This window comes from Mus pahari, chromosome 8, assembly GCF_900095145.1.
Source record: "Mus pahari chromosome 8, PAHARI_EIJ_v1.1, whole genome shotgun sequence".
Taxonomy (NCBI): domain Eukaryota; kingdom Metazoa; phylum Chordata; class Mammalia; order Rodentia; family Muridae; genus Mus; species Mus pahari.
In genome coordinates this window covers 87,682,574-87,710,127 of record NC_034597.1, presented here as the reverse complement: position 1 = coordinate 87,710,127, position 27,554 = coordinate 87,682,574, and the positions used below count along the sequence as shown (strand labels likewise).

The 27,554-nt window shown below is 39.2% G+C and overlaps 2 protein-coding genes across 5 annotated transcripts in view; one reads left to right on the top strand and one right to left on the bottom strand.

The window, feature by feature from the left end:
* Pibf1 (progesterone immunomodulatory binding factor 1) overlaps nt 1-388 on the bottom strand; it is a 173,234-nt gene extending 172,846 nt beyond the window's left edge. Inside the window, exon 1 of one of the 2 annotated variants that reach the window (XM_021202903.2) lies at nt 185-388. The gene's annotated coding sequence lies outside the window, so the exon portion shown is untranslated. The remainder of the gene's footprint in view (nt 1-184) is intronic. The other variant, XM_029541980.1, reaches the window with a different exon arrangement.
* Nucleotides 389-574: 186 nt separating this feature from the next.
* On the top strand, nt 575-25,873 carry Dis3 (DIS3 homolog, exosome endoribonuclease and 3'-5' exoribonuclease). Of its 3 annotated transcripts, XM_029541797.1 has the most exons (22): nt 892-901; nt 1,175-1,242; nt 1,531-1,688; nt 2,857-3,050; nt 3,607-3,680; nt 5,439-5,606; nt 10,977-11,141; nt 12,360-12,473; nt 12,683-12,820; nt 13,545-13,691; nt 14,576-14,692; nt 14,943-15,044; nt 16,763-16,827; nt 16,913-16,997; nt 18,742-18,869; nt 20,161-20,247; nt 21,014-21,170; nt 22,513-22,727; nt 22,835-23,003; nt 23,098-23,256; nt 24,113-24,235; nt 25,067-25,873. In XM_029541797.1, exons 3-22 carry the CDS (start codon nt 1,585-1,587, stop codon nt 25,148-25,150), a joined length of 2,595 nt encoding a protein of 864 aa, XP_029397657.1. In that variant the 5' UTR covers nt 892-901; nt 1,175-1,242; nt 1,531-1,584; the 3' UTR covers nt 25,151-25,873. The 3 variants fall into 3 exon arrangements, with proteins under 3 accessions (XP_021058713.1, XP_021058714.1, XP_029397657.1); XM_021203054.2 differs by lacking the exon at nt 1,175-1,242 and having other exon boundaries at nt 575-901; XM_021203055.2 differs by lacking the exon at nt 1,531-1,688 and having other exon boundaries at nt 575-901.
* Nucleotides 25,874-27,554: the final 1,681 nt, after the last annotated feature.

Below are 27,554 nucleotides of genomic sequence, written 5' to 3'. Positions count from 1 at the left end.
TTCCTTTTTAAAGGGAAGGGGTGAAAAAAAAAGGTAAAATAAGAAAACAAATCCTCGCGTGATCAAAGGTCCAGGGACCGGCTTCTCCTTCTTTGGCTAAGAAATCTGTAAATTCTGAACTTCCTACGTATTAGCATCTTTGCACCGCGCGTGAAAGAAAGGGAAACAGATTCCTGAAAGCTACCTCTCAAGCGTCAGTAACCCCGCATATAAGGCTAACACCAGCTTCACCTCGGACACGTGGAAGAACCAATGGCGTCTTCAGTCAGCAGCTCAGGCTGCAACCCCTCAACAAGTATCTCGGGGCTACGGGACCGTTAGGAGCGGTCACCAAGACAACCACCCGCCCTGACCCAGAAGAAGTCGGAAGAATCCGAGCGCTCAGGTACCCAGGTTCACTCCTTCCCGGAAGCCAGTCGGAAGCGGTGCAGGCTGGGAGCTGTAGTCCACAGGTAAGCTCCGCCCACTCATGGGAGGAAATAACCAACACTCGCCCAATCACCGCGACCGTCGGGGAAAGAACGCGCCTCCGCGTTTTCTCGCGAGAGTGACATTAGCAGCGGGCGGGAAGAGGCGGGGATGCGCGTGGCGGCGCCTCTGTTTCTTAGCTGACGCCCGAGTTTTGCCGCGGTCGGGCTTCCGCCCCGGCCGGGATTCCACGCCGCGGGACGAGATGCTCAGGTCCAAGACGTTCTTAAAGAAGACCCGCGCGGGCGGCGTAGTGAAGATCGTGCGCGAGCACTACCTGCGGGATGACATCGGCTGCGGCGCGCCGGCTTGCTCGGCCTGCGGTGGCGCGCACGCGGGCCCGGCCCTGGAGCTGCAGCCCCGCGACCAGGCGAGCAGCCTCTGCCCGTGGCCGCATTACCTTCTGCCGGACACCAATGTTCTGCTGCACCAGGTGCGTGGACGCGGGGCCGCGTGGTGACGAGGGGGCGTGGCAGATGGGGACGCTGGGGACTGGGGAGGCGGGTCTTGGGATGATGGATGGAGAGGCAAGTACCTTAGCCACCCTCGCTCGCCTCTGGCTATCCAGGCCGAAGTACGGTTCCCTAACGTTGCTATATCTATATCTATCTCTCTCTCTATATATATATTTTTTTTTTGTCGGTTCTTGGAGTCGTATTTTTAGACACGTTAAATTTTCTAACCCCTGGTGTCTCTTCTGCTTTAGATTATAAGTGCCTGGAAGCCGGGGACCTGGGCTTCTGTGGCCTCCAGATTGCGACCCCCAGGCAGCTTGTAAGTGCCTACGAACAAAAATTGTGTGGGCCAGCATAATTTATTTATTAATAGCTCTGATATTGCCAACTCTGTGGTCCGATTACGGGTGCTTATCGTCGTCTCAGACCTACAGGCCCCCCCCCCCCGCCCCCAGTGACTTTGTCACGTCTTTCTACAGCCTAAGTAACACTTTGGCCTAAGGGAGAGTCAGTGTTTTAAACTGTCACAAGAATTCAGGCTGGACAGAGACAAGTTAGAACTGAACAAGGGGTGGGAAATTAACGTTTGGCTTTTGTTTTTTTTAAGATTGATGTTCTGGAGGACCCTGCCATCAGGAATGTAATTGTGCTACAGACAGTCATGCAGGAAGTGAGAAACCGGAGTGCCCCCATCTATAAGCGAATCAGGGATGTGACCAATAACCACGAGAAGCATTTCTATACATTCACTAATGAGCACCATAAGTAAGCATCACAAAACCACAGGGCTACCTACATTTTAACAGACTTCCTGGGAGTCATTTATCAAAGACAGTCTGTAGCTTCTGTGCTGTTTGGTTGTTGCCTGGCTGTGTGGAAGACAGTGCTACCCACATAGGCTCATCTAAGGTCTCAGTGTTAGTCAGGCCACCTAACCAGGAGCTAGTGGCTAAAGTCGTCCTCTTACTTCTGAAATGCTCCCTTCACGTTGTGTCTATTGAGTTGAATGGTTGATTCTTTGGCGATAAAAACCATCTACCCTCCTGTAATACCATATTATGTGAGTGACAAATATATAGGAGAAAAATGTGGGATTTTGTGATTAATAAGCTTTATCTTCCATCTGATTGAATGAAATTGAATTTCTAAACATAGTTCATTGTAATTCTGGTTCCTGACTTTGAACTCAGTGTGAAGATTGGAAGAATTTGTACTTAGGGGCTACAGTGTTGAACATTGGTAAAAAGATACCACCTTCTTAGCCGGGCCTTCTTTAATCCCACTTGGGAGGCAGAGGCAGGCGAATTTCTGAATTCGAGGCCAACCTGGTCTACAGAGTGAGTTCCAGGACAGCCAGGGCTACACAGAAAAACCCTGTCTCGAAAACAAAACAAACAAACAAAAAAAACATAGGAGCTGCCTATTATAGTAAACAATAGATAATGTGTGTCTACAATGCTTAAAGTCACTTTCTCAGCTTTGACATTATTAACATTTTGAACTGAGTAGTATTTTGTTGTATGATATTATTTAATACATTGTAGGTTCTTAGCAGCATGTCTGCCTTTGCCAAGTATGTGCAAATAGCACTTACCTATCAGTTCCAAGTTTCATGAACCAGAACTTTTCTAAACATTGTCATGTGTACCCCATTCTTACATCTTGGAACTAAGTTCTGCAGGAACTAAATGTACATGCACATGTGTGTATAAACACACACACATACAAACATATAAACACAAACATACACACCCCTAGAGAGAAGGAGGAGGGGGTGGGGAAGAAAGAAGAAAGAGAAACAGTGTCCCCCTGTGGGCTGCTCATTCATTTTGTGCCTCTTTAAACTCCAGTGGCTGTCGAACATTTATGTCCCAGAAGTTTTTACCTTACTGGCTAACTTTTATTTTGTGTTTTCTGTCGTTTTTACCTTTAGAGAAACCTACATCGAACAAGAGCAGGGAGAGAATGCCAATGACAGGAATGATAGAGCCATCCGAGTAGCAGCAAAATGGTACAACGAGCACCTGAAGAGGGTGTCAGCAGAAAGTCAGCTACAAGTTATCCTGATAACAAATGACAGGAAGAACAAAGAGAAAGCTGTTCAAGAAGGAATACCAGCTTTCACATGTAGGTCTGAATGTAGATGCTTTTATTTGTGTTTGCAACTGTATATAAAAATTAGGATCAGGCCACATGGTCACATGACAGTTTCATTGTCCTGTATGATTTCATGTGGTCTTTTTACATTTGAAACAAATGGTTTTCAATTTTTAATGTGGGTGACTTTTGCTTACATGTATGTAGAAGTCAGAAGTAGGCACTGGAAACCCTGGAACTGGAATTAAGGGATAGTGGTAAGCCACCATGCAGGTGCTGGAAACAGGAACCAGATCCTCTGTAAAGCTGAGCCATCAGTCCTCTTACATTTTTAAACTTCTCAGTGAGCTAATAAGGAAGCAAGTTGTAGATAGTGGCTGTTAGGTTTCTCATTATTTGCAGTTGACATAGTAAACATTCGCATGTGCTGGACCCATTGCTCTGTTTGAGGATCACAGTCGGCATGGGATTTGTTTCATTTATTAAAAATGGCAGGTGTCCTATCAACAGACGACCATCCGTGTTTCCTTACGCCTAGATACAGTATCTAGGCACTTGAATTTAAAGATAGTAACTTATTTTTCAGGTGAAGAATACGTAAAGAGCCTGACTGCTAACCCTGAACTTATAGACCGTCTTGCATGCTTGTCCGATGAAATGGTATGTTTCAGTATGATCTGTTGTGAAAAGATGAAAGTATAAAAATAGCCATTGTGGTTAGGCCAACCATGCATACAATGTGAAGCTTAAAGGGGGGAAGGGAGGCATAAGGAAATGCATAGTGTTACAGGAGGCCCTATAGTGGAAAGCAGGAATTCATTCTGTTGGTAAGTTTGCAGTCTTTAGTGATGACCTAAGTAAAGGCCTACTCTGAAGTGAGACAATAGGATTGAGTGCTCTACATTAAATGTCAGGCTAACAGAACGAAAGGCTGTATAAGAGTGAGTTGGAGAGCAGAGAGCTGTGATCAAAAAGGTACTTTATTCTTAAAATTGTTGTAATGGCCGCATAAGACATCATACTGTATCAGTGCAAAGATTGGAACCTGAGGGATAAGTCCAGAGTTACTATAACAGTGTGGAGGAAAAAAAAAAAAAACGCAGGAGAAATTAAACTTTTCAGTGTATGTACTAAATATGTACACACATACTTAGTAATAACTATACCATTATTAGAGAAGTGAATGGAATACAGTCTGAAGCATTCATAAAATTCTTGTCTTGTTTGGCATGTAGCTATGGTAAATGTAAATGATGACCATTGCCGGGTGTGGTGGCGCACGCCTTTGATCACAGCACTTGGGAGGCAGAGGCAGGCGAATTTCTGAGTTCAAAGCCAGCCTGGTCTACAAAGTGAGTTCCAGGACAGCCAGGGCTATACAGGGAAACTGTCTGAAAAACCAAAAAAAAAAAAAAGAATTTATACAAAAAACAAAACAAAACAACAACAAAAAAAACAATGATGATTATCAATCATAAGATCTCACAAACAAAAGCTTCGCAGTGGTGTTAATCAGACCCAGAGACTAGTGAACTTCTCTGTACAGTTAGAGTGGCTGTCGGGAAGCTGTGGCACTTTTTTTTGGTCTTTGAGACAGGGTTTATCTTCACAGCCATGGCTGTCCTGGAAGTTGCTCTGTAGATCAGGCTTGCCTCAAAATTGTAGAGATTCTACTACCTCTGCCTCCTGAGTACTGAGATTAAAACATGTGCCAGTACCATCCTTAAATATATTTTGACGCACTATAAAAAAATAAACATAACTCAAGTGACTGGCGTGTTTCTTACCTGATTGCAATGATAGCTGTTGTTACAGAGGTAGCTAGCTATCTAAAAGGACATGATACATTTATCTTTTAACAGTTTCTCCCATCCTGTTTGTCTTTAACTGCTTTACAAAACTAAAAGAATGCTGGAAGACACAAGTATTCTTTTATGGAATGGCCTTTTGGAATATATATTTTTGGATATTTTGGAGTACTCTAATAACTAGTTATTAGTTGCATGTAGCTGATTAAATGTAATTTAAATATAAATTCCATTATACACATTTCAACAATTCAAGAGAATTTGTACTTAGTGGCTATAGTGTTGAACATTGGTAAAAAGATACCACCTTCTTAGCCGAGCATGGTGGCACACGCCTTTAATCCCAGCACTTGGGAGGCAGAGGCAGGCAAATTTCTGAGTTTGAGGATAGCCGGGGCTACACAGAGAAACCCTGTCTCAAAACAAACAAACAAACAAAAAAGATGCCACCTTTACAGCAAGTTATCTCAGATAAAAGTGGTCTGGAAAAGTGTCTGCTCTGTTTGTTTAAATTCAATTATATATTTAATAATACGGATTTTTAAGTAGAATGAATACTTGTGGAAACTGTGTCTGAAATAAAGAGACTTTCCATTTGCTTATTTCATAGAATGAAATAGAAAGTGGGAAAATAATATTTTCAGAGCATCTTCCCTTAAGCAAGCTCCAACAAGGCATAAAATCTGGTTCATATCTTCAAGGAACATTCAGAGCTAGCAGGGAAAATTATTTAGAGGCTACAGTGTGGATTCATGGAGACAAAGAAGACGAAAAAGAGGTAAGTATATAAATAAATGCCTTTTAAAATTTTAAAAAAAAATTTTTTTTTTTTAAAGATTTATTTATTTATTTATTATATGTAAGTACACTGTAGCTGTCTTCAGACACCTCAGAAGAGGGCATCAGATCTTGTTAGGGATGGTTATGAACCACCATGTGGTTGCTGGGATTTGAACTCAGAACCTTCAGAAGAGCAGTTGGTGCTCTTAACCGCTGAGCCATCTCTCCAGCCCCTAAAAATTTTATTGTGGATGACCACGGGCTTTTCCACCCAGTTTCTTTGTTCCCAGAAATAGCAACTCTGAGAGTAATTATTTATTAATTCATTCCTAGGCCTTAACCTTTTTCTTGTTCCCCACTACTTTGTAACTTATGTATCCTAATTAGGTTATTCTATGTCTTCCACATGGTTAGTTAGCTCTCCTCAGGTTTATGTGACTGTCTCCAGCATTCAGATGACTCTCCCATGTGCCTCACTTTATCCCAAAATCCTCTTTCTCCGTACCGGAGCTTCCACCTCCCCATTTCCTGTCTAAGCTAATAGACCAACAGCATTATTGACAGGTGATAAGTTCGTATATTGCACAAGAGATTCTCTACATTTTCTTTTAGTCCAATGAAAGGCTTTTTCTTTTACAGTAATAAATTATGTGCAATAGTAACAATTATAAAAACTATCAGGTAAGATTGTATTCACAATGTCTAGTCCATTTGTATTTGGCAACTTTGAAGTACGCTACATCTGTACTATCTTGGTGAGCTAGAGTTCCATACCTAAATCATTTTGTATGAAAACTTATTTGTAAACCTAAGAATATCTTCTTAGATCTAAAAATAATCCTAAACAACTGAAGCTTAATCTTAAGACTAGCTAGTCTTCAACCCCATCAGAGCCCTCTGAAGGAATAAATAGTACCTGAATCACAGAAAGTTTAGGCAAGCAGCTTCCAAAACTTGAAATAATAGCGAAAGCTGGTTGCCTGGCTGGTTCCCCAAACTTCCTCTGTAACATCGGAGCATCTACAGCCCTCTGGCCCAGAGTATCTTACGACTTTTTGTGAAGCAGGAATAGAAAGGACTGCATACGCTGTCTTGGCAAAGCTTAACAGTCGACTTCCTGTTCTCGTTTGTCCAGTTTGGACAGTATTCTATCAGCAGTTGAAGCATGAACAGTTTGTATCTATAATATATCTGAATTACCTGTCTCTAGCTGTTTACTATCTGTTCAACTTTGAAAACATCTTACTGTAATTAACTAGAATAGTATCTGACATGACCATGAGTTTGTCTAACTACTAACTTGCTTTTCTTAATCCTTAGCAGTTTGTAATAGTAGATTTCAAAAGGACTAGAACTTAAAATTGCGGTTTTAAGAATTATGTAGGTATAATACCTTAAACAAGAGCTGGAGCTTATACATAGTATGTTGTAATAAAATATAATCTTAAATTTTGTATCAGTATACAAAGATCTATACCAAATGTAAAAATATTTGGCTTTTTTTATCCTGTTATTACTATAGTTCCCGCCCCCCCCCCCCCCCCGCCTTTTCTTTTCATCCCATTCGGGATGAACCATCTACCCTGTCTTTTGGGAGTGGGATGTGGCTTTCTTAAAGTCACTTCCTGCTGATTGGGAACATTGCTTTCCATTTGGAAGACCCTCCAAAAAACTTGGGATATTGGTCAGTCTTAAGAAAGCTAGCTGTTGCATTTGCTGTCCAGTGTCCTACCTGACTAGAACAATCTTAGTGATATTGGACTAATTGGGTCAGCAGCTTTCTTTAAAGTTGTCCTGAATGCATAAGTTTTAGGGAACAACATTGAGGCAGTTTGAGGTAGGAGCAAGCAGGATGCTGGAGTAAATATCCTCGGTGTCTCAGCATCCCTGAAGGTGCATCTTGTCAGGGCTGCACTGACTTCGTTGGTGTAAACATAAACATACACAAGTAATGCACAGTTCTGCAATAACATATGCATGAACTGTGCAGTGTGCACTAGTCAGTTAAAGACAACTCCCGGCTCTCTGCTTGAGATGGGAAGCACCTGTCTTTTTTTATAAGTTACTTTGGATTGTATAACCAACCTGTAATAAAATTTTTATCTATGCCATTAAAAAGGATGGGGATATTAAGTCTTGAGGATTCTGTAGCCAACAAGGTTTATTGTCTATGCATAGCTGAATTTCTAGCTGGAAACATTTTCATCTCTCAATCAGTTTCAGAGCTGTTCCCGTGTAAAGGGATCAGCGTATACTTGACTTGTTCTGTTCTTGATTTCTTTCTTGCCTGCAGTCAGGATCTTCAGGGGGTCTTCCCCTGTTAAATCTTATTTTATCAACTTGAATGGAATCAATAGCATTTTCTGTTGAAACAAAGGCAGAATTCTTCCCCAGTGCAACACATTCCCTGCTTTCCATGCTGAGGTCCTTTCCAAAACCCGGTGAGTTTCAGCAACTGCTATCTCGTTGATATTTGAATAAAGCATTATTCAATTTATCTTTGGATAAATACCATGCCCCCCTTCTGTTTTATGAGCATGTCTCCAAAGTCCTGTTAGATCTCTCAATTATTTGACCTGGAGGATTGTAAGATATATTCATAACATTTCCTATATCATAATTTCTAAGAAAAATTGTTGTATCCTGATGATACAACATGATGTAACAGAGATGATGATGGTATCCACTACCTCTGATAAATGTGCAGTCTTAGGATCATCCTTTTCAGGACTTAAGACAGCCCATGGGATTCCGAATAAGCATCATCTCAAGCCTTTGTGAATTTTTCTCGTCTGGAACTACTTTTCTACGGTTGCTGTAGGTTCCAGGTCTTCTTAATCTCTGTTCTATGGCCTGTAACCTCCAGGTCCATCTTTGAGTCTTCTCCATATCGAAGTTTGTTTTTTTCTGATCTTTCTAAAAAAGGATATATAAAATTGTAATTGTTAACTGAAAATAAAATTATTCACATGCTGATAAGTGAAATAAAATGTGATATCCAGATATATTTCGTCATTGTGTTCTCCATTTTAACATAGGAAATGATTTTCTTTTAATCTCTTAACGCTCATCTTAAGGACTTAATTTCCTTATTTTTAAACTACTTATTTTTCTATGATTGTCTATACCCAACTTCTTTTTTTCTTTAGTACCTAAGCATAGTTTAATACATACTGTACCTGTTCAGAAGGTTTTTTTCAGTTTGGGACTGGCTTCCATTGCCTGCAGCTATTCTCTGGCGTGCAGGCCAAACCTTAAAGGGCCAAACCTCCCAGACAGGGACAGTTTCGCCTGCCACTGAGCCATTTGCCAGCTTCTCGGTGGTACCTGCCAACCTCCATTGCAGAGACTGGCCTAGGAAACTGCGGTCCCCACCCTGTGAGATTCTGGACTTGCTGGAGAGTGTTCTGTGCAGCTCTGGCATGAGTCTACCTGTTAACGCCAGCTGTTAACAGGCCTGTCAGGTAGTAGGCAGCCCACCAGCCTTGCTGCACAGCAGGGGCTCCGAAGGAGCAGTTACACTAGGCCTCTCTGGTTCCCACTCCCAGCTGGCTAGGAAACCTCCTTCTACCCAGGACTTCTCAGGCTCTGAGCCCCACATTCAGTGCCCTGTTTGTAGCCGAGGGTTCACCCACCCATACCCAACTTCCTTGAAATAACCACTCTGAGATTTCATTATGAATAAATGCCTAGGCCCAATGCCTTGGTTTGTCCCCACTAGTTCGTGACTTAATTGACCTGGTTATTCTATTCTGTGTGCTGCCACATGGTGGGTTATCTCGCCTCAGTTTCATACATCTGTCTTCATCAGCGTTCAGGGTAAATCTCTTGTCTATGCCTGACTCTCCCAGAATCCTCTTTCTATGCTGAGGTTCCACCCCGTTTCCTGCCTAAGCTAATAGGCCAGCAACATCTATTGCACAAGAGATTCTGTTGTGTGTATACATGTATGCTTGTGTAGAGGTGAGAAAACAGCTTGTACAGTAGTTGGTTCTTTCTTTTCCAGGGAGTGGGTCACTAGCATTGAACGAGTCCAAGCCAAGATTTACTACTGAGCCATCTTACTGGCCCCTCTGTAAATTCTTTATACACTAAAATACCTTGAGCTGATTAACATTTTTGTATGAGGCTTTAAATTTGTCCCACATTTTATGTTATGTTTTGGTCTTTTAAAGGCAGGGTTTCTCTGTGCAACCCTGGCTGCCCTGAAACTCCCATTGTAGACCAGACTGTCCTTGAACTCACAGAGATTTGTCTGCCTTTGCCTTCCTAGTGCTGGGATAAAGATATTCGCCACCACCGCCTGGCTTTCACTTTTATTTTTAGTTCATGTGTGTATGTATGTACATGTGAGTGTCGAGGACAGAGGACAGCCTCAGTTGATGGCTTTACAGTTTCCTGGAAAACAGGCTTTCTTTTGACCTAGAGCTTGCCAGTTCGGCTGGACTGGCTGTCCAGTCAGCTCCAGAGATGCTGCTGTTTCCACCTGCTTAGGACTGAATGGCAGGCATGGACCACCGTGCCCAGGAGTGTATGTTGTCTGAGGGCTTAAATTCAGATCTGCATGCTTGCAGGCAACACATTATGACACAGCTTCTTCTCAGGCTTACCTGCTGTTTCTAGTTGGTAAGGAAGAAATAAACATCGTACACCAATGACTTTTCATGAGGCCAATTGTTCCAGAAGTTTCTGGTAACTCACTTTTAAAGAGAATGGTCAAGTATAGTTCTGTGTTCTGTATCTACTTTTAATAAATAGTATTTATACAACAAAAAGAGCTTCACAAACATAATAGTAGGTAGCAGCCAGCCCTTAGAGTGTGTGCTATTCATCAAGTTTGTCTAACTTTTGACTTGGAGCATTTCACTTAGTCTTCAACCGAATCTATGAAAGCTGTTGTGTTTTAATTTTATCAACCAAGATACTAAGATTGAAATAGTTTGGTTCTCCCAAATGTTTTATAGACATTGTATATGGTGGAGTCATAAAACCCATATACTTACTGAACTGTTTTTCTCATTAAAATTTAAAAATTAAGATTATAAAATGAAGAGTAGTATTTTTAATTTTGCACATGACTAATGGTATGTATATATGATGTGGAGTGTGAGTCGGGAGTATGATGTGAAATAAAGGACATTTTCAGATCTCCCTCCACCATGGGCTCTGGGACCAAATTCAGATCACATAAGTTTGTTTAGCATTCATATTTACCCAACAAGCCCCACTCAGATGATTATTTTAAAATAAGAAAAAACATAGAGAACTAGATATTATATACAATAGTTAGACTATAGCCTTCTGTTAGATAGCTTTCATTATTCTCATTAAATCTATTTCAAGGCATGGCATTTATTGGTCTCCACAGATACTTATACAAGGACTTAAGCATCTAAACAGAGCTATTCATGAAGACATTGTGGCTGTGGAGCTACTGCCCAGGGGTCAGTGGGTGGCACCGTCTTCCGTGGTTTTACATGATGAAGGTCAAAATGAAGATGATGTGGAGAAAGATGAGGAGAGAGAACTCCTGGTATGAGAGAAAGCAAGTCTTGGTTTTTGTCTTGGACTGTTTAACATGCCACTGTTTTTATATTTATTCAGTAAAACCATAGTTCTGAATTTTTTAAAAATTGTATTCATTTTTGTATGGGTCTTTTGCCTGCATGTGTGTCTGTGTAACATAAGCCAGAACAGGATGTCAGATCACCTAGATTTAGATTTCCTGACAGTTGTGAGCAGTCAGTACTCGTAACTACTGAGCCGTCTCTCCCAAATTCTGTACTTTTAATTTTATTGCAAGTTATGTACATAGTTGATTTCTGTTTTAAATACACAAACTTTTTTCTTTTAATGACATTACACTTAAATGAGTTTTAAGTATTTCAATTTGTGAATCAAGTGGATGTCTGTTACATTCTGTATATGATCTGAATTAATGCAGTTTAAGTAAATAGAAATGTTGAATTCCTGAACATTTTTTGCAGTGTTAAAATTGTTTTAGAACGTGTATTTCTGGATCTTTGTATTTAGACATGCTTAGTTATCCTGTTTCTACTAATATACTTATCGGAAAAGTGAGTTATTTCTTATGTATTACCAAGTCTTCCACAGATGACCTATTTTCCCATTTTTTGAGGATAACACAGGTCTAGCATGTGTCCCTATTGTTTTCATTAGTTACAGTCAATTTCCTGAAGTCTGACTATAATATTACTTTTGCATAATACAATTGGAATTGTTAGAGGTCTAATATTATAGGGTCTGTTTAGTGGTTAACATTTTTTATTTGACTTTTAACTTGGGAAGATAGAACTGTTAAAGATATATTTACTTTGTAATGGGTTTCATACAATATAGCATGTCCTTTACCATAACTACATAGTTAACTAATTATTAGCTACATATATCTAGTCTACACTGGTATTAAATCTTAGTCTCGTAATTCCTAGACAGTGTGTTTTGTCGGTAGACCCTCACAATAAATTTGAAAACATTGAGTTTTGACACATTCATTCAGCTATGTACATCTTGACATCATTTATGGAGTGCTTTATTATCATGGAACAATTAGCATTGTTCAGTTGGTATGCTTGTGTCTAGAACTTTGAAGCATAAAGATTCTAAATTTCATGTCATTGTATGCTACCTGAATGTATTAGAGTTCATATGCATATTCTAATTTGGAAGAAAAATGACTTCATTTTACTTAGAAGAAATATAACTAAAGATTTTTGTTTTTATATTTCAGCTTAAGACTGCTGTAAGTGAAAAAATGTTACGGCCTACAGGTAGAGTTGTGGGGATAATAAAAAGGAACTGGAGACCGTATTGTGGCATGCTTTCCAGGTCTGACATTAAGGAGGTAAGTAAAGCACTTGCTATCATTATTGAATAGTGATCCTGTCCGACTAGAATTCAAAGCTCTCCCTTTGCCCCTTTTCCAGATTTGGTGTGACTGTAAATTGGTTTTCCTAAGTTAGGGATGTAACTCCATGATAGTGTACTTGTATAGCATGTGCTAGAACTTGTGATTGGTCCCAGGACTGTAATTCTTTTTTTAATTTTCTCTAGTCAAGAAGACATCTCTTTACACCTGCTGATAAGAGGATTCCACGAATTCGGATAGAAACCAGACAGGCTTCTGCATTAGAAGGACGGAGAATTATTGTTGCTATTGATGGTTGGCCCAGAAATTCTAGATATCCAAATGTAAACTTAAAATATCAATTTTATCTTTGTCTATTTAATTAAAAATTTAACTAATATTGATTTTTAGTGAAAATACGGTACTTATTTACTTACCTATTTGTAGCATAGATGAATTTTATCTAATTTCAGTATAAGTTATGTGGCTACTTTTACTCAAATTGCTATAAAACCTTTACTGACAAACTTTATGGAAGAAGAATGTTGGTCAAATAAATTTTAATAAAAATTTGAAGCTATTACTTATAAAGTGTATGTTACATTGAAGGTTAACGGGGACTAAACGTATGCATTGTGGTCTAAAGTCAGGCCCTCAAAGATAGTTAAAAGTCTTTATTTTCCCCTAAAAACTTGTGATTTACTAAAGGATTTTTTGCTTGATTATTTTATTTGTTTTCATGTGTATGGGCATTTTGTCTTCACATATGTCTGTGTGCCACAGTATATGCCCTGTGCCCAGGGAGGCCAGCTGTTGCTGTCAGTCCTAGAGCCATCCCAGATCACTGTGAGCCATCACGTGGGTGCTGGGTAATGAACTTGGGTCCTCTGCAAGAGCAGTGTTCTTGACCACTCAGCCATGTCTCCACCCCCAATGAGTTGTTTTAATATGTTGTTAGAGAACAGTGGAGAACTGCTGAGGCGATACATAACGGGATGGAAGATTCAGTACAATAAAATATGACTTAGTTGTAAAGTGTGCCTTTCTGATTAATACCTTTGATTTCAGGGACACTTTGTAAAGAATTTAGGTGATGTTGGAGAGAAGGAGACAGAAACAGAAGTTTTGCTGCTTGAGCATGATGTTCCTCATCAGCCCTTTTCCCAGGCTGTTCTTAGCTTCCTGCCGAAGATGCCCTGGAGCATTACTGAGGAGGTTAGTTGAGAACAATCTGCAGTGACTTACACATTGTTATCTTAGCCCAGAGTGTTTGTTTCTTTGTTGTCTGAATTGGTGATTGAACCTAGGGCCTTATGTAAGTCACCACTGGACCACTGGAGTAAATCCTTAGTCCTATTTTACATTTTGGTTTTTCTTTTCAGTTGGGTTTTTTACTAAGTTACCCTGTTTGCCCTAGAAACCAGACCACGATGTAGTTTAATTTCTACATATGTCTTTAAATAATGTAGAAACCATGGCTGCTGCTTCACATTTAGAGTTACAGCATTGTTAGGTGTTTATAGTTCTAAAGGTAGTGGAGCATGGGAGAATGGAGACTAAAAATGAGGCACAATGAAGTCTTATGCAATAGCCAACTTGATTCAGAGCATCAGACAGTTTATACTCTGAGGGTTAAATATAGGTAAACAAGTAAGGGGTACAATTACAAGGACAAGTCACATGTGTCAAAAACATGTTTTTCCAAAGAGGCATATAAGCAAATAACAATAGGCAGCTGTGATGAATAATCTAAACTCACTCCTATCTTCTACACCTGGGAGTAGCACGGAAGCATAGTCCAAGAACAGTTTCATGTTTTCAAAGAAATGAGGTCACAAGACTTGTTTTCTTGGAGTTTTCTCATCAGCACTCAGAATTCTCACATAACTCCTTTTTAAGTTGTTACATAAATTACTTGCTTTTTTTCACTGAAAGATGATGTCTCCAGGCTGTAGAATTAGTAGCATAGAACAAGTTTCTCTATAGCATGGAAAACTGACTTATTTTTATGGAAATATTTGTTTCCTAAGAGAGTGGTGTTGCTATTTATTCCTCCCAGTTTTATGTTGTTGTTTTTTCTTTAACATGGTGTTCTCTAGGACATGAAAAACCGAGAAGACCTGAGACATCTGTGTGTTTGCAGTGTGGACCCTCCAGGATGCACTGACATAGATGATGCCCTGCATTGTAGAGAGCTCAGCAATGGAAACTTGGAGGTACTGAAACTGTTCCTACACTCTTAGCTAATGTGGTTGGTTCAGTTCTAGGTTTCATTGATTTTTTTTTTATCCAGGACAGACTATAAAAGTCTAGCTGTAAAAACCATATGTAGTCATATGTCAGAGTTGAATTAGTTGGTGTGACCAAGTCCATTTTCTGTTTAGCTACATTTCTTCTGATCTAAATCCCATTGTAAGTCAACTATTTATTATGCTGAGTGACATCTTTTAATTTTATCTTTTTAAGGTCGGTGTTCATATTGCGGATGTTAGCCATTTTATCAGGCCAGGAAATGCATTGGATCAAGAATCTGCAAGAAGAGGAACAACTGTTTATCTTTGTGAAAAGGTAAATATATTAACTTTCAAATATTATACTGATCATAGCACTTTGCATTGTGTTTTGTTTTGATGGGCGTGGGGTCTTGATGGCCTCAAACTTGATTTTCCTCCCTCAGCCTCCAGAAGGCTGAGCCAGGAACTTTTGGTTTTCATGAGCAATCACAGTCTGTAACTGCATGATATAGTTATCTAAAAGAAATGCATGGATGAAGGTGTCCTAGGTTACAGAGAATATTAATACTGCATTTTATGGCCTGAGGCAGTGGCTCAGTTATAAAGTACCTGCCACCCAAGCATGAGGACCAGAGTCAGTTCCGACAGCCAAATAGAAACTGTATCACACCTGTAATCCTAGCACTGAAGGTCATTGACCAGAACAGACAAATCAGCAAAGTCCAGGTTCAGTGATACTCTATCTTTAAAAAAAAATAGAGTGGAATGTGATCAAGGAGTTTTCTAGTCAGGCCTCTATGTACATGTACATATGCCACACTCAAACACAAACAAAAATTGTAATTTGCTATTGAGTGATCCAAACAACACTTAAATATAGTTGATATAAATTATGTTCTTTAAGTATGATTTGGGGGGTGGGGTGGGGGCACTGAGGAGATGTCTTAAAAGGTAAAAGCATTGGCTGCGTTTCCAGATGACTTGGGATCAATTCCTACCACCCACATGATGGCTTATAACAGTGTACCTACATTTCCAGGGGATTCAGTGTCCTTTACTGGCCTCCTTAGGTACCAGGCATGCACATGTTGTGTGCGTGTGTGTGTGTGTGTGTGTGTGTGTGTGTGTGTGTGTGTGTGTGTATACAGGTATACACATACAATTAAAACCCTTTAAAATATTGGTTTTATAAATTTATATAGACCAGATGATGAAATGGGAAGAGGGGAAAGGGTAATTTACTTGCTAGTTTTGTGCCAACTTGACACAGCTGGAGTTATCACAGAGAAAGGAGCTTCAGTTGGGAAAATGCCTCCATGAGATCCAGCTGTAAGGCATTTTCTTAATAGTGATCAATGGGGGAGGTCCCCTTGTGGGTGGCTGGCAGTCTTGGTTCTATAAGAGAGCAGGCTGAGCAAGCCAGGGGAAGCAAGCCAGTAAAGAACATCCCTCCATGGCTTCTGCATCAGCTCCTGCTTTCTGACCTGCTTGGGTTCCAGTCCTGACTTCCTTTGGTGATCAACAGCAGTATGGAAATATAAGCTAAATAAACCCTTTCCTCTCCAACTTGATTCTTGTTCATGATGTTTGTGCAGGAATAGAAACCCTGACTAAGACTGGTAATATTATAAATTCATGTTCATAGTACACTGTAAAACTCAAAAGTTTATTTTTTACTTTTGAGTCTATTTAAAACTCTGTAGTTGTGGTTTAGCAGTGGGAAAATCTCGGTTGGTAAGGGTTTGTAAGTTACCAGGTACCAGCTTATAAAGAAAGACCAGAAATTTCAGATTTTTGACAGGACAGGTAGTGGAACTGAAACCTCAGTCCACTAGCATTAATTCCACCCTTACTGCCTTCTGTAACAATTTTGTGTCTTTTCCTGCCGTCTTTATTATTTTCTTAATTCTCTAGTCAACATGACCAGAACAAACCCCACCCCTTCTTGCTCTCCTGGTGCTATTTGTAAGTGGGAATGAACTATGACTGTTTCTGAGTGGAGATGACTATGGCTATGCCTGTGTAACTGCGGTTTGCCGTCCTCTCTTCCAGAGGATTGACATGGTTCCAGAGTTGCTCAGCTCCAACCTCTGTTCCTTAAGATCCAACGTTGACAGGTAGTTCTGCATTATTTTTGATGAGTGACTTGTTCACTACATTAATTGATTCCCATAACCCAATACCATCTCTTTTTCCCTGAAGGTTGGCATTTTCCTGTATTTGGGAAATGAATCATAATGCTGAAATATTAAAGACGAGATTTACCAAAAGTGTCATTAATTCAAAGGTTAGTGTATGATTCATTTCTGATATTTCAAATTTTTGTGCTCTTAATTTCTTTTTTTTGAAAAAGTTAGATTCTATAAAATTAAAATTTCCATTGTTAATTGTAGTCCCTAGTTTGTTTCAGAATTTAACATTTGCTTAATTATTGATGTCATCCAAAATTACTTTATGTAGTAGTTGGCCAGTATTCATGAACTTAGAACCTACACACCTCAACTAAAGAACTTTAGACTGTAAATCTTTAATCATAGTAATGGAGATTATTTGTAGTTAAAAATATTACTGTTTGAAAAATTAGCATGTGTATCATTGAGACCATAAATTATAGTTAGATAACAGTAGAACTCACCTGAAATCATATTCAACAGAATAGAGAGTTTTTTTTATTTTTGCACCTCTCCCCGTATTCTCTTCTAGCCATCCTCACCTTGTGCTAAATAACTAGTTCTCCAATGTATGCCACATGCTTTTCATAGAATGATGTTTTCAGTCAGTTTTTTAGTTCCAAGTTAGTATCACTCTGTTCTGATGACTAGTAGAAAGTGCTATTACGAGCACAGTGATGTGGCAATGATTTTGACTTTTAGAGATTCATATTTTTAGAGTATTTTGAGGTAATAATCCTCTGAATAGTTTTTTCTTGTTGTTTGATCAAGACAGGGTTTGGATGTGTGTAGCCAAAAGAGATCTGCCTGCCCCTCTCTCCTGTGTGCTGGGATTAACTACCATTAACCTGGTGGCATAGTTGTTTTAACAAAATTATATGAATTAAAATGAAAAATTAATGAACATATAGACATTTTTCTGGAAAGAGAATTCTTAGTCCTTAGTAGATAAAGGTACTCTGAGAAACTTGACTTAGCCTGTACTAAGTTACTCCCTTATGTGGTTTGTGAATTTTAATTATAAAGCTACTTTTATCTTTTAATATCGTTCCACCTGGACAGAAATAGGAATAGGAGCAGCTATTTCCATATTTGGATTATCTGTTACTAGAGATTGCTTTGAACTTTTCATTTTTTCCCCATTTTGGGTTCTGTTTTGTTGGTTAGTGTCCTGTAAAATACTTCTAGACTCTTCATATTTGCCAGAGTAGGGGAGTAATAATCCTTTTTAAAGGATGTTAGAGACTAGCCTGAACCTGATATGTGTTTTATTCTAGTATTTTCTAAAAATATACTGGTTTAAATAAGGAAGTATTAGAAAAACTGCCATTTTCCTTTATTTTAATGGAAATTGCTCATATTATATAACGATTGCTTGAGTTAAGCAAACTAGAAATCATAGGTGTAAATTTAAGTATTGCTATAGATTTCTCTTGTTATTTTAGGCTTCCTGAAAGCATGGATATTTGGGTAGTGGGAATGTGACATAAAATAATACAGTTTAGAGGTATGGAGTATATAAAAAGCTTGCTGTGCAAGCCTGAGTACACAAGGTAGGATTTCCAGAGCTCATAGAAAGCTGGATATTGTGTACAGATCTGTAATCCCAGTGTGCTCCTGTAAGGACACAAGAACCACCACTGACTGGACCACCTCTCCTGGCTTATCAAGCAGTAAACAGGAGACCCTGTCTTGAACCAGGACAGGGAGAAACAGTACCTCTAACCACCATATGTGTGTGGTGGCATGTGTGACCCAGGACTAACATATAAATACACAAACATACACTAAGTATGGGTCAGATGTAAAAGTGCTCTCATCAGCCATGAGAATTATATTAACCTCTGGTTTCTTTCTTAGGCTTCTCTTACATATGCTGAAGCACAGATGAGAATTGATTCGGCGGCTATGAATGATGATATTACCACTAGTCTCCGGGGACTAAATCAACTAGCTAAAATTCTAAAAAAGGGAAGGATTGAAAAGGGGTATGTTCTAAAAATATCTATTAATACATGATTTAATCAGTTACAATGTTGAGCTAACATTTGGTTTCTTTAGTGTATATTGTTAGAACAGTGGTTAATTAGCTGGTAGACTACGCAATAGACTTTTATCATGGCCATTTGCCACAGGCATAGAGGAATGGCAGCTCAAACTTTTTGGAACGAAGGCAGTTAAAAGGAGCTGCAATGTTGAAAGACTGCTGTAAGAGGAAACCATGTACAAGAGCCTTTCAGAGGTTGGTCCCAAGGTTTTGCCACCAGCAGTTAAGAAAAATGGTTTTGCTGGTGAATCAAATGCTGCTCATACAGTGTGCCTAACATAAATTCCTGAATATTACCAAGTGAGCATTTTTACATACTCCTAGCCACAGATAATGCTAAATTACAGTGTGTGGTCAGTGACTACCATATTTGAATAATTAAATATGAAATTTAAAATCTTTACAGATTAGGTATTTGCATGAAAACAGTTATCAAACTAGAGTAAAGCTGCTTCTCAAACCTAGGCATAAGGTTAACGTTGTTCTTTCTTAAGTTCTCTGTGATGCTCCAACCTTTAATTAACTTTATCTACAGCCTAGTGACACCTGCCTTTAATCTCTGCACTCAGGAGGCAGAGGCAAGTGGATGATTTCTATTCTTGGCCAGCCTGCTCTAAATAACTAGTCCAAGTCTAACCAAAGCTAAAAGCCCCTGTCTCAGAAAACTGAAAGAACAAAACCAACCACCAACAAACAGGCTTTCAGGTTGATTTGGAACTTGATGAAAGTAGCAGCACCTCTGACGACACCTCACTGTGTGTGACCTTGGGAACCTGGCGAAGGAGACCATCATTAAGATCCACACAGAACCCTTAGCATGGAATGTTCTCTGACCTACAGCAGTCTCATGGGACTAGCTGTCAGTGCTTACGATGCTTCAGTGGGAGCTGTTTCATGAGTCTCCTGCAGTTGCCTATGCAGCGTCTCTGACTAGCCTGCGTACACTGCCCTGTCAGTGCCTTCACAATACTTTGTTTGCCACAGAAGATGAAATATTGGCAGTTTGCTATTTGTAGCTGCTTTTGTGGTTGCATATTTATGTAGCTTAATAAAAACATAAGGCCTTGGGCTTTATTTTAAAATCGAACATAAAGCTTTGTAGATGGTCATAAAGCCTTCCTAAGAAAAGCTCTTATATACTTATACACACATTTTCTGTTTTAAAGGAATTCTGTGTAGAATCTTTTCTTTGTCCTTGGCTCCTCTGAGTGATTTCTTTCATCTTTACTCAGGGCTTTGACTCTGTCTTCTCCAGAGATCCGATTCCACATGGACAGCGAAACTCACGACCCGATCGATCTGCAGACCAAGGAGCTGAGGTATGGACCTTTACAGATAGATAGTATACGTTCCATTTAAACGTAACGGCTCCTGTCGATACTAATCACCAGGGCATTTACGCCTAAAGCAGTTGTTGCAGTTAGAGTAGGAAGTCAACGTGAACTTACTTTTTATATCATAGTATACAGAGATAGCAAGGGAGCACGGCTTTGCATCTGAAGGGATTGCTTACGTTACTGCTATTTTGAGAGGACCCAAAGGAGTTTCCCAGCATGCACACCTGCAGCATGCACATAATTTAAAAAAAAAAAAAAAAAAAGAGAGTCTTAAGAAAATGTAAAGTTTTTGAAGCTAAGTTCTTTTCTTTTCACAATTTTTCATGTTTTGTTTTATCCCACTCACAATGACAGGAAAGTTTATTTTCATAGTTGTTTTTTTGTTTGTTTTTTTGTTTTGTTTTGTTTTTTTGGTTTTTTTGTTTTTTTTTTTTTTTGTAAGAGGAGGTAAAGATGTTGGCTTTGTATTTATGTTTAAAATGTTAGTAAAGCTTCCATTTTTTTCCTTTGAGTTCAGTTTGAAAAGATCCTGGCATACTAGATTTGTTCAGGAGAGACAGTTAATAGACTGTTAGTATAGAAGCTGAGACATTAAATAATCATAAGGTATTAAAAATAGATAGGTGTTAGAGGTTAATGTGTTTACATAGGAAGTGTGTTCATTAGCACTAGAAATGTTAGCTTGTGAATAAGTGTGATAAGTATCTCAGTTTCTCTTTCCTTACTTAATGATTTTCATGACTGACAGAGAAACAAATTCCATGGTGGAAGAATTTATGTTACTCGCTAATATTTCTGTCGCAAAAAAAATTCACGAAGAGTTTTCTGAACATGCTTTGCTTCGGAAACACCCAGCTCCGCCTCCCTCCAATTATGAAGTTCTTGTTAAGGCTGCTAAGTCCAAGGTAACGATTGAAAAGTAATATGTATGTGTCTTATAATCTGTATATTACACTGAAAAATTAATATTCAGTTATTTATAAAATTTCAATTGCTGTAAAATAAACTAGTTTTTTTATATTTAAAAAAAAAAGTGACTTGGTAAGGACATCTTTTCCTGCATATACATTGCCACCAGCTATATCTTAATATCCTTTATGTCCAGTGAGGTGTACCCAGTCCTAAAGCCAAATGATTTAACCTACGTTATTTACAGTATCTTAGACATAGTGTGCTCTTCCATCTTTTTATACATGGTGTCCTGGCTAGTTTCTTGTCAACTTGGCACAAGCTAGAGTCATCTGAGAGGGCTGAACCTCAATTGAGAAAATGCATCCATAAAATTGGCCTGTTGGCAAGACTTACAGGCATTTTCTTTAAGCTCATTTGTCTGACTCTGGACGTTCTTCCTCCCTCTCTGTCTTTACTTTTGTCATACTTAGGCTTGGCATGACCTAGCTTACTTTGGTTTTCCTCGGATCCTGTATAGGCCATTTTCTCCTATTACAGGCATGTAACAAATAGCATTGGCTCACTGGACATTACTCGAATAGTATGGGATGAGTTTCTGGGTTTATAGTGCATGTAGGACATCTTTATCCATCAATACTGCCGCAGCTCCTGGTTCCTGTATACTGGGGGATTGTTTTTCTCCTAAGACATGGGTAAAATCAGGGAGGAGGCAGAGGTGTTCCCTGTGAGCTACAATGCAGCAGCGGAGCTTGATGGACAGAGCGCTGTTACTGCCCAGCTTGTTACTTGTCTTCACTTCTCTTTCCTTTTCCATGAAGGACAGTATGTAACGAAGACTCCAAACATACTGCAGGAAATGTAGCTACTTTATTCCCCCCACACACACACACACACACTTAGAGAGAAGCAAGCATATACTGGGGTATGAGAAAGTAGTGGCATGTCCTCTCCCTTGGAACTTTTCCAAAGTCTTGATACTTTCAAATGCACTCAGGGTTTTTAAAGCTTTAATACTATACAAAACAATCATTATTTTAAAGTTATTTGTAGTGCCCCAAGTTATCCGATAAAATGTATGTGTTCATACTGTCTGGGCACAAACACTGTGTATTTGGTCTATTCATACTTAGTAAAGACAGGACAGTAATTCTGGCTGTGGATGCTGGTGTATGCCTTAGTCCCAGTGCTCAAGTCACAGGTAGTCTAGTCTCTGAGGTCCAAGCCACCCAAGGCTACACAGTGTGAGGGGTCTCTGAGAGACACAGGGAGAGCCGGTAGGAGGGACAGAGAGTTTTGACTTGTTTCATTTGGTGCTTCTCTCCCTTTTATTAACAGAATCTGGAAATTAAGACTGATACAGCCAAATCTTTGGCTGACTCTTTGGACCGTGCTGAATCTCCTGATTTCCCATACCTGAATACTCTATTGAGGATACTGGCCACTCGTTGTATGATGCAAGCTGTGTATTTTTGTTCTGGGATGGATAATGATTTTCACCACTATGGCTTAGCCTCCCCCATATACACACATTTCACCTCTCCTATTAGAAGGTATTGTTTTTCCATACAAAAGTAAAACATTTTTTAAAAAGGCTAATTTTTAATTAAAGACTTTAAAACTAATTTGCCATCATTCTTATTTGCTCTTCCGTATGTAGATATGCGGACATAATTGTGCATCGGCTGCTAGCTGTAGCGATTGGGGCTGATTGTACTTACCCTGAGTTGACGGACAAACACAAGCTTTCACAGATATGTAACAACCTCAATTTCCGGCATAAAATGGCTCAGTATGCCCAGCGTGCTTCAGTGGCTTTTCACACGCAGGTATTTGTCTGCAGTGCTAAGGGTAGGAAATTTCGTTCATTTTGTACTGAATTTCAGAGGAGAACTTCTAACAAGAGTGTATGTTATTTTGCAGTTGTTTTTCAAAAGCAAAGGAATAGTAAGTGAAGAAGCCTATATTCTCTTTGTAAGAAAAAATGCAATTGTGGTGTTAATTCCAAAGTATGGCTTAGAAGGAACAGTTTTCTTTGAAGAAAAAGATAAACCAAAGCCACGCCTTGCTTACGATGATGAGGTAAGGTATTACTTAAACCTTCTTTGGAAGAAAGGCATATTTTTTTTACCAATTGGCAAACCATAGCTATAAGTTGTTTAAATGTGTATCTATGTCCTAAGTCTCAAAAACACATGGCAGAGACTTCACATTTCATCCACTGAACTTTGCTCTTCCTCAGAAAGTGCCGTCCTCCATGCACATGCCTGCCGTGCTTCCTGGGCGCTCGCTCGGGGGAGTGAGTGTGCTGCTTTTCCTTCTCAGTTTCCCCATTGTGTCTTATCTCACACATCCTCTACTAGACTTACTTTTTTTTTTTTTTTTTTTTTTTTTTTTTTGGTTTTTCGAGACAGGGTTTCTCTGTTTAGCCCTGGCTGTTCTGGAACTCACTCTGTAGGCCATGCTGGCCTCGAACTCAGAAATCCGCCTGTCTCTGCCTCCCAAGTGCTGGGATTAAAGGCATGCGCCACCACGCCCGGCTTAGACTTATATTTCTTAAGAAAATACTTACAGGGTATGCTCTGTTCCTTTACCGCAATCGGCTGATTCGCTAAGATGAACGAATGCATTATCAGGACCACCTTAGTGACAAGATGAAGTGTGCATGTAAATACATTTGAGACTTTTAGGTTAATATGGGTTTTTCAATTGAATACTAGGTGCTTACATTGTGGGTTCTTTTATTCTTTGAAAATTTCATACACGGGTGCAATATATCTTGATCATATCCACCCCTCACTTTTTCCCTCCAGTTCTCTCTACAGCCTAGCTCATTTCCCTTCCAACTCTATATTTAACATTTAAATTACTGTGGAGTGTAATCCAGAAATAGAATTGAGATTCAAGTTTAAGAAAAAAAATGTTTTCTTTTTTCAAGATACCTTCACTCAGAATAGAAGGTACAGTGTTCCATGTGTTTGATAAAGTTAAAGTGAAAATCACATTAGATTCATCAAATCTTCAACATCAGAAAATCCGAATGGCCCTCGTAGAACCACAGGTGAGACCAAATTTAATTTACTGTTATGGTATAATTAACATATTTTGTGAGTGATGTAGTTGTTAAGATTCTAGGTATTCCAAGTCTTTGCATAGCAGTCCTTTGCATATTACCCACACCATTGGACTCCAGGCATCAGATACTAGAGGTCCTAAGCTAACATCTAAGACTCTTCAGTTCTCTTGCTGGTGCCTTTACTCTAGTCTTAGAGGAGACAACTGAAGTATGGGTGCTTTTCCTCATTTTCGTTTTTTTTTTTTTTTTTTTTTTGAGGCAGAGTTTCTGTGTAGCCTGGCTGTCCTGGAACTTGCTATGCACCTTAGCTCAGATATGACTGCCTCTGCTTCCCAAGTGCTGGGATTAAAGGTGTGTGCTTCCAAGCCTGGCTAAGATACTGGTTTTAAGCTTTTGGCTTTTGATGCTTGTTGTCTGCTGCATTATAAATCCATTGGTGTAAATTGGAAGAGCTGTTACATTATAAACTCACTGCCCACATTGAAGCTTCTCGGGTGTCTTGCTGTGTAGACAAGGTTGGCCTTGAACTTGCAGTGAGCTTCCTGCCTGTTCTCCCCGAGTGCTGAGATTGTAGGTGTGTACCTTCATACACTGGGGAAAGCTTCAGAGACCCTTGGCTTAACTTCTGAACCTTGGTTGCTTAAGGTGTATAATTGTGTTTGGATGTTGCAGCCTTCCCATCGCCATCTCCTCCACTGGAAAATCTGTGTACAGTTGGAAGTGGTAGTGGTAAAGGGGGAAGGTGAGGTAAAAGTTATTTCTTATCTGATGCTTCTAATCGTGTGATTTTTTTTCCCCCCATTTATCCTTTTTTAGATACCAGGAATAAATATTCCTCCTGATGTTTCAGACACAGATCTTAATGGGCGAGGGGGAAAGAAGAGGAAACTTGAGAAGTAGCTACATTCAACAGAACACTTCAAAGACTGTCTACTTTGACAACGGCAACAAAATTGAAAGCATACTTACAAACTCCTGTGTGATAGCTACTTTTAAATATATTTCAATAATTTTCAGAAATTTGCATTTTTATTGAGTTGCTGACTGAATCTATCTTATACTGTGCTTCTGCAACAACAAAAATTATGCAGAAAAATTCATTTGAATATCCATCACTTAAATGGTGACAATAACAACTTTAGAGATCTGTGATGATCATTTAAATGGAGTATTCATCTTCTCATTGAAGAACAGATTAATATTATCTAAGTACTTTCGTATAGAAAACAACCTGTCAATTTCTGAGGAAAATAACATTTTAGAAGCAAAGAACAAGCCTTTCTAAATCTTCACCTGTCAGTGTTTGGCATTTAATCTTTTTGCCATTTTAATTTGCCTACTTACATTGTGTTCATATTATTTTGAAAAGACTTCTCTCCTTTACCAGTGTCCTCAAACGGTTGTGAATGTTTCAGGATTATAGGAAAGCAAAAACTGGAGTATCTTGATCTGATTTGGAACACTGAGTTTTGTTGTTAACGGGTTAAGTTCAGGGGCCTCACCGAGGAGGAGGAAAGGTGGCACTTTAATGTTTGCTTACTCACAAAAACAGATAACAGCTTAGGAATTGTAGTTATATCCAGTTATACAGGTGAGGAGGGGCTGTAGTAAAGACAGATTAGAAGGAACAAATGAAGTTTCATTTGGTTTGCCAGATTGCCCTTATCTTGCAAATCCCAGATTTATTAATTGGTATTGGTATTTAGGAGTATTTTATTAACTTTGCTTACTCCGTTTCCAGTTAAGTAGTTCTATACAAATCCCCAGGTATTTGTGGATCTAGCTATACAAGTTTTACAAATACACGGGTATTTGGTATTGTTGATTTTGTTTTTGTTTTTCAGCTTTCTGTTACTGTGGAAAACATCTATACGTTAAGGCAGAACTTTTTTTTTTTTTTTTTTTTTTTTGAGAAAAAACCTGTATAGACCCGGCTGTCCTGGAACAAACTGTAGACCAGGCTGTCCTCGAACTCTGAAATCTGCCTGCCTCTGCCTCACAAGTGCTGGGATTAAAGGTGTTGCCACCACTTCCCAGCAAGGCAGAACTTGATGTATCCAAAGGAAGACAGTCTTACAAAGTGTTTGGTCCAAATAAAATGGATCAGTGACCGAGACTGCTGCAACCCTGTTCCTAAAGGCCACAGCATTTCAGACTGTTGGCTGAACTCTAGCCATTGCACCACTATGGTGCTTATGATTGTAGTTTATAAGCATCCAGACAATATGTAAACAAGTATGGTTATGTTCTTGGAAGAAAAAAAAAAGCCATTCACCCAAGGAAACAAGCTTCAATTTTCTGTATAAGTTTTTTGCTGTTGAATTGGGCTTATAGCATACAGCTTAGTGGTTAACTTGCCTAGTGTGTGGTAGACCTCAGATTTGATCTATTGGAAAACACAAGACAGCTCTTTACCAGGTGCTGGAAAGGTGGCTCAGCAGCTAAGAGGCAAGCACTGGCTACTCTTCCAGAGGATCTGAGGTTGATTCTTGGCGCTAACATGATGGCTGTTAGGCAACTGTACTCTGGTTCCAGGAGTTCCAATATCATGTCTGGCCTGGCCTTCAGCATTCAGGTAGTACACAGCCATGTATAAATACCAGGCAATGTAAAATGTTAAAATACATCTGCAGTAGTATACCTGCAATAGAGGCCATCTTGGTAATAGAAAGCCAGTAAGTTATGTCTTTTATCTTGCTGTTTGTGCATATTAGTGCAACAAAAATAATACAGGCTTTAATCTCAGTTAAACAGGGTATGATCAAAACCCTCTATTCCCCAAGCCTCTTCTTGAGGCTGTAGAATGTTTTCTCTATGCTAGTCGTATGAAACAACAGATTACATGATCAGCCTCCCAGTGTCCAGGCTGTGCATCTCCAGGTTTGAAAGGAGGAAGAAGGTACATGGAGACATGGCTCAGTGGTTAAGGGCACTGACTGCTCTTCTGAACGAAGGTCCTGAGTTCGAATCCCAGCAACCACAAGGTGTTTCAACTATCCGTCAAGAGATCTGATGCCTTCTGGTGTGTCTGAAGAAAGCTACAGTGTACTTACATATAATAAATCTTTAGAAAAGAGTCAAAACAAAAACTCCAGCATCTATGCTGATTGTGTTAAAACACTTATTAGTCAGTATTCACCTAAATAACTACTATTTTCATTGTATTTATATTGTAGTAGAAATTAGAAGGAATTTGATGTATATGGAAAGATTGCATATCTTACATGCAAAGACTGCCACTTAGGGACATTAATATCACTGATTGTTATTATTTTAATCTATGGGTGGTCCTAGAACTAGTTCC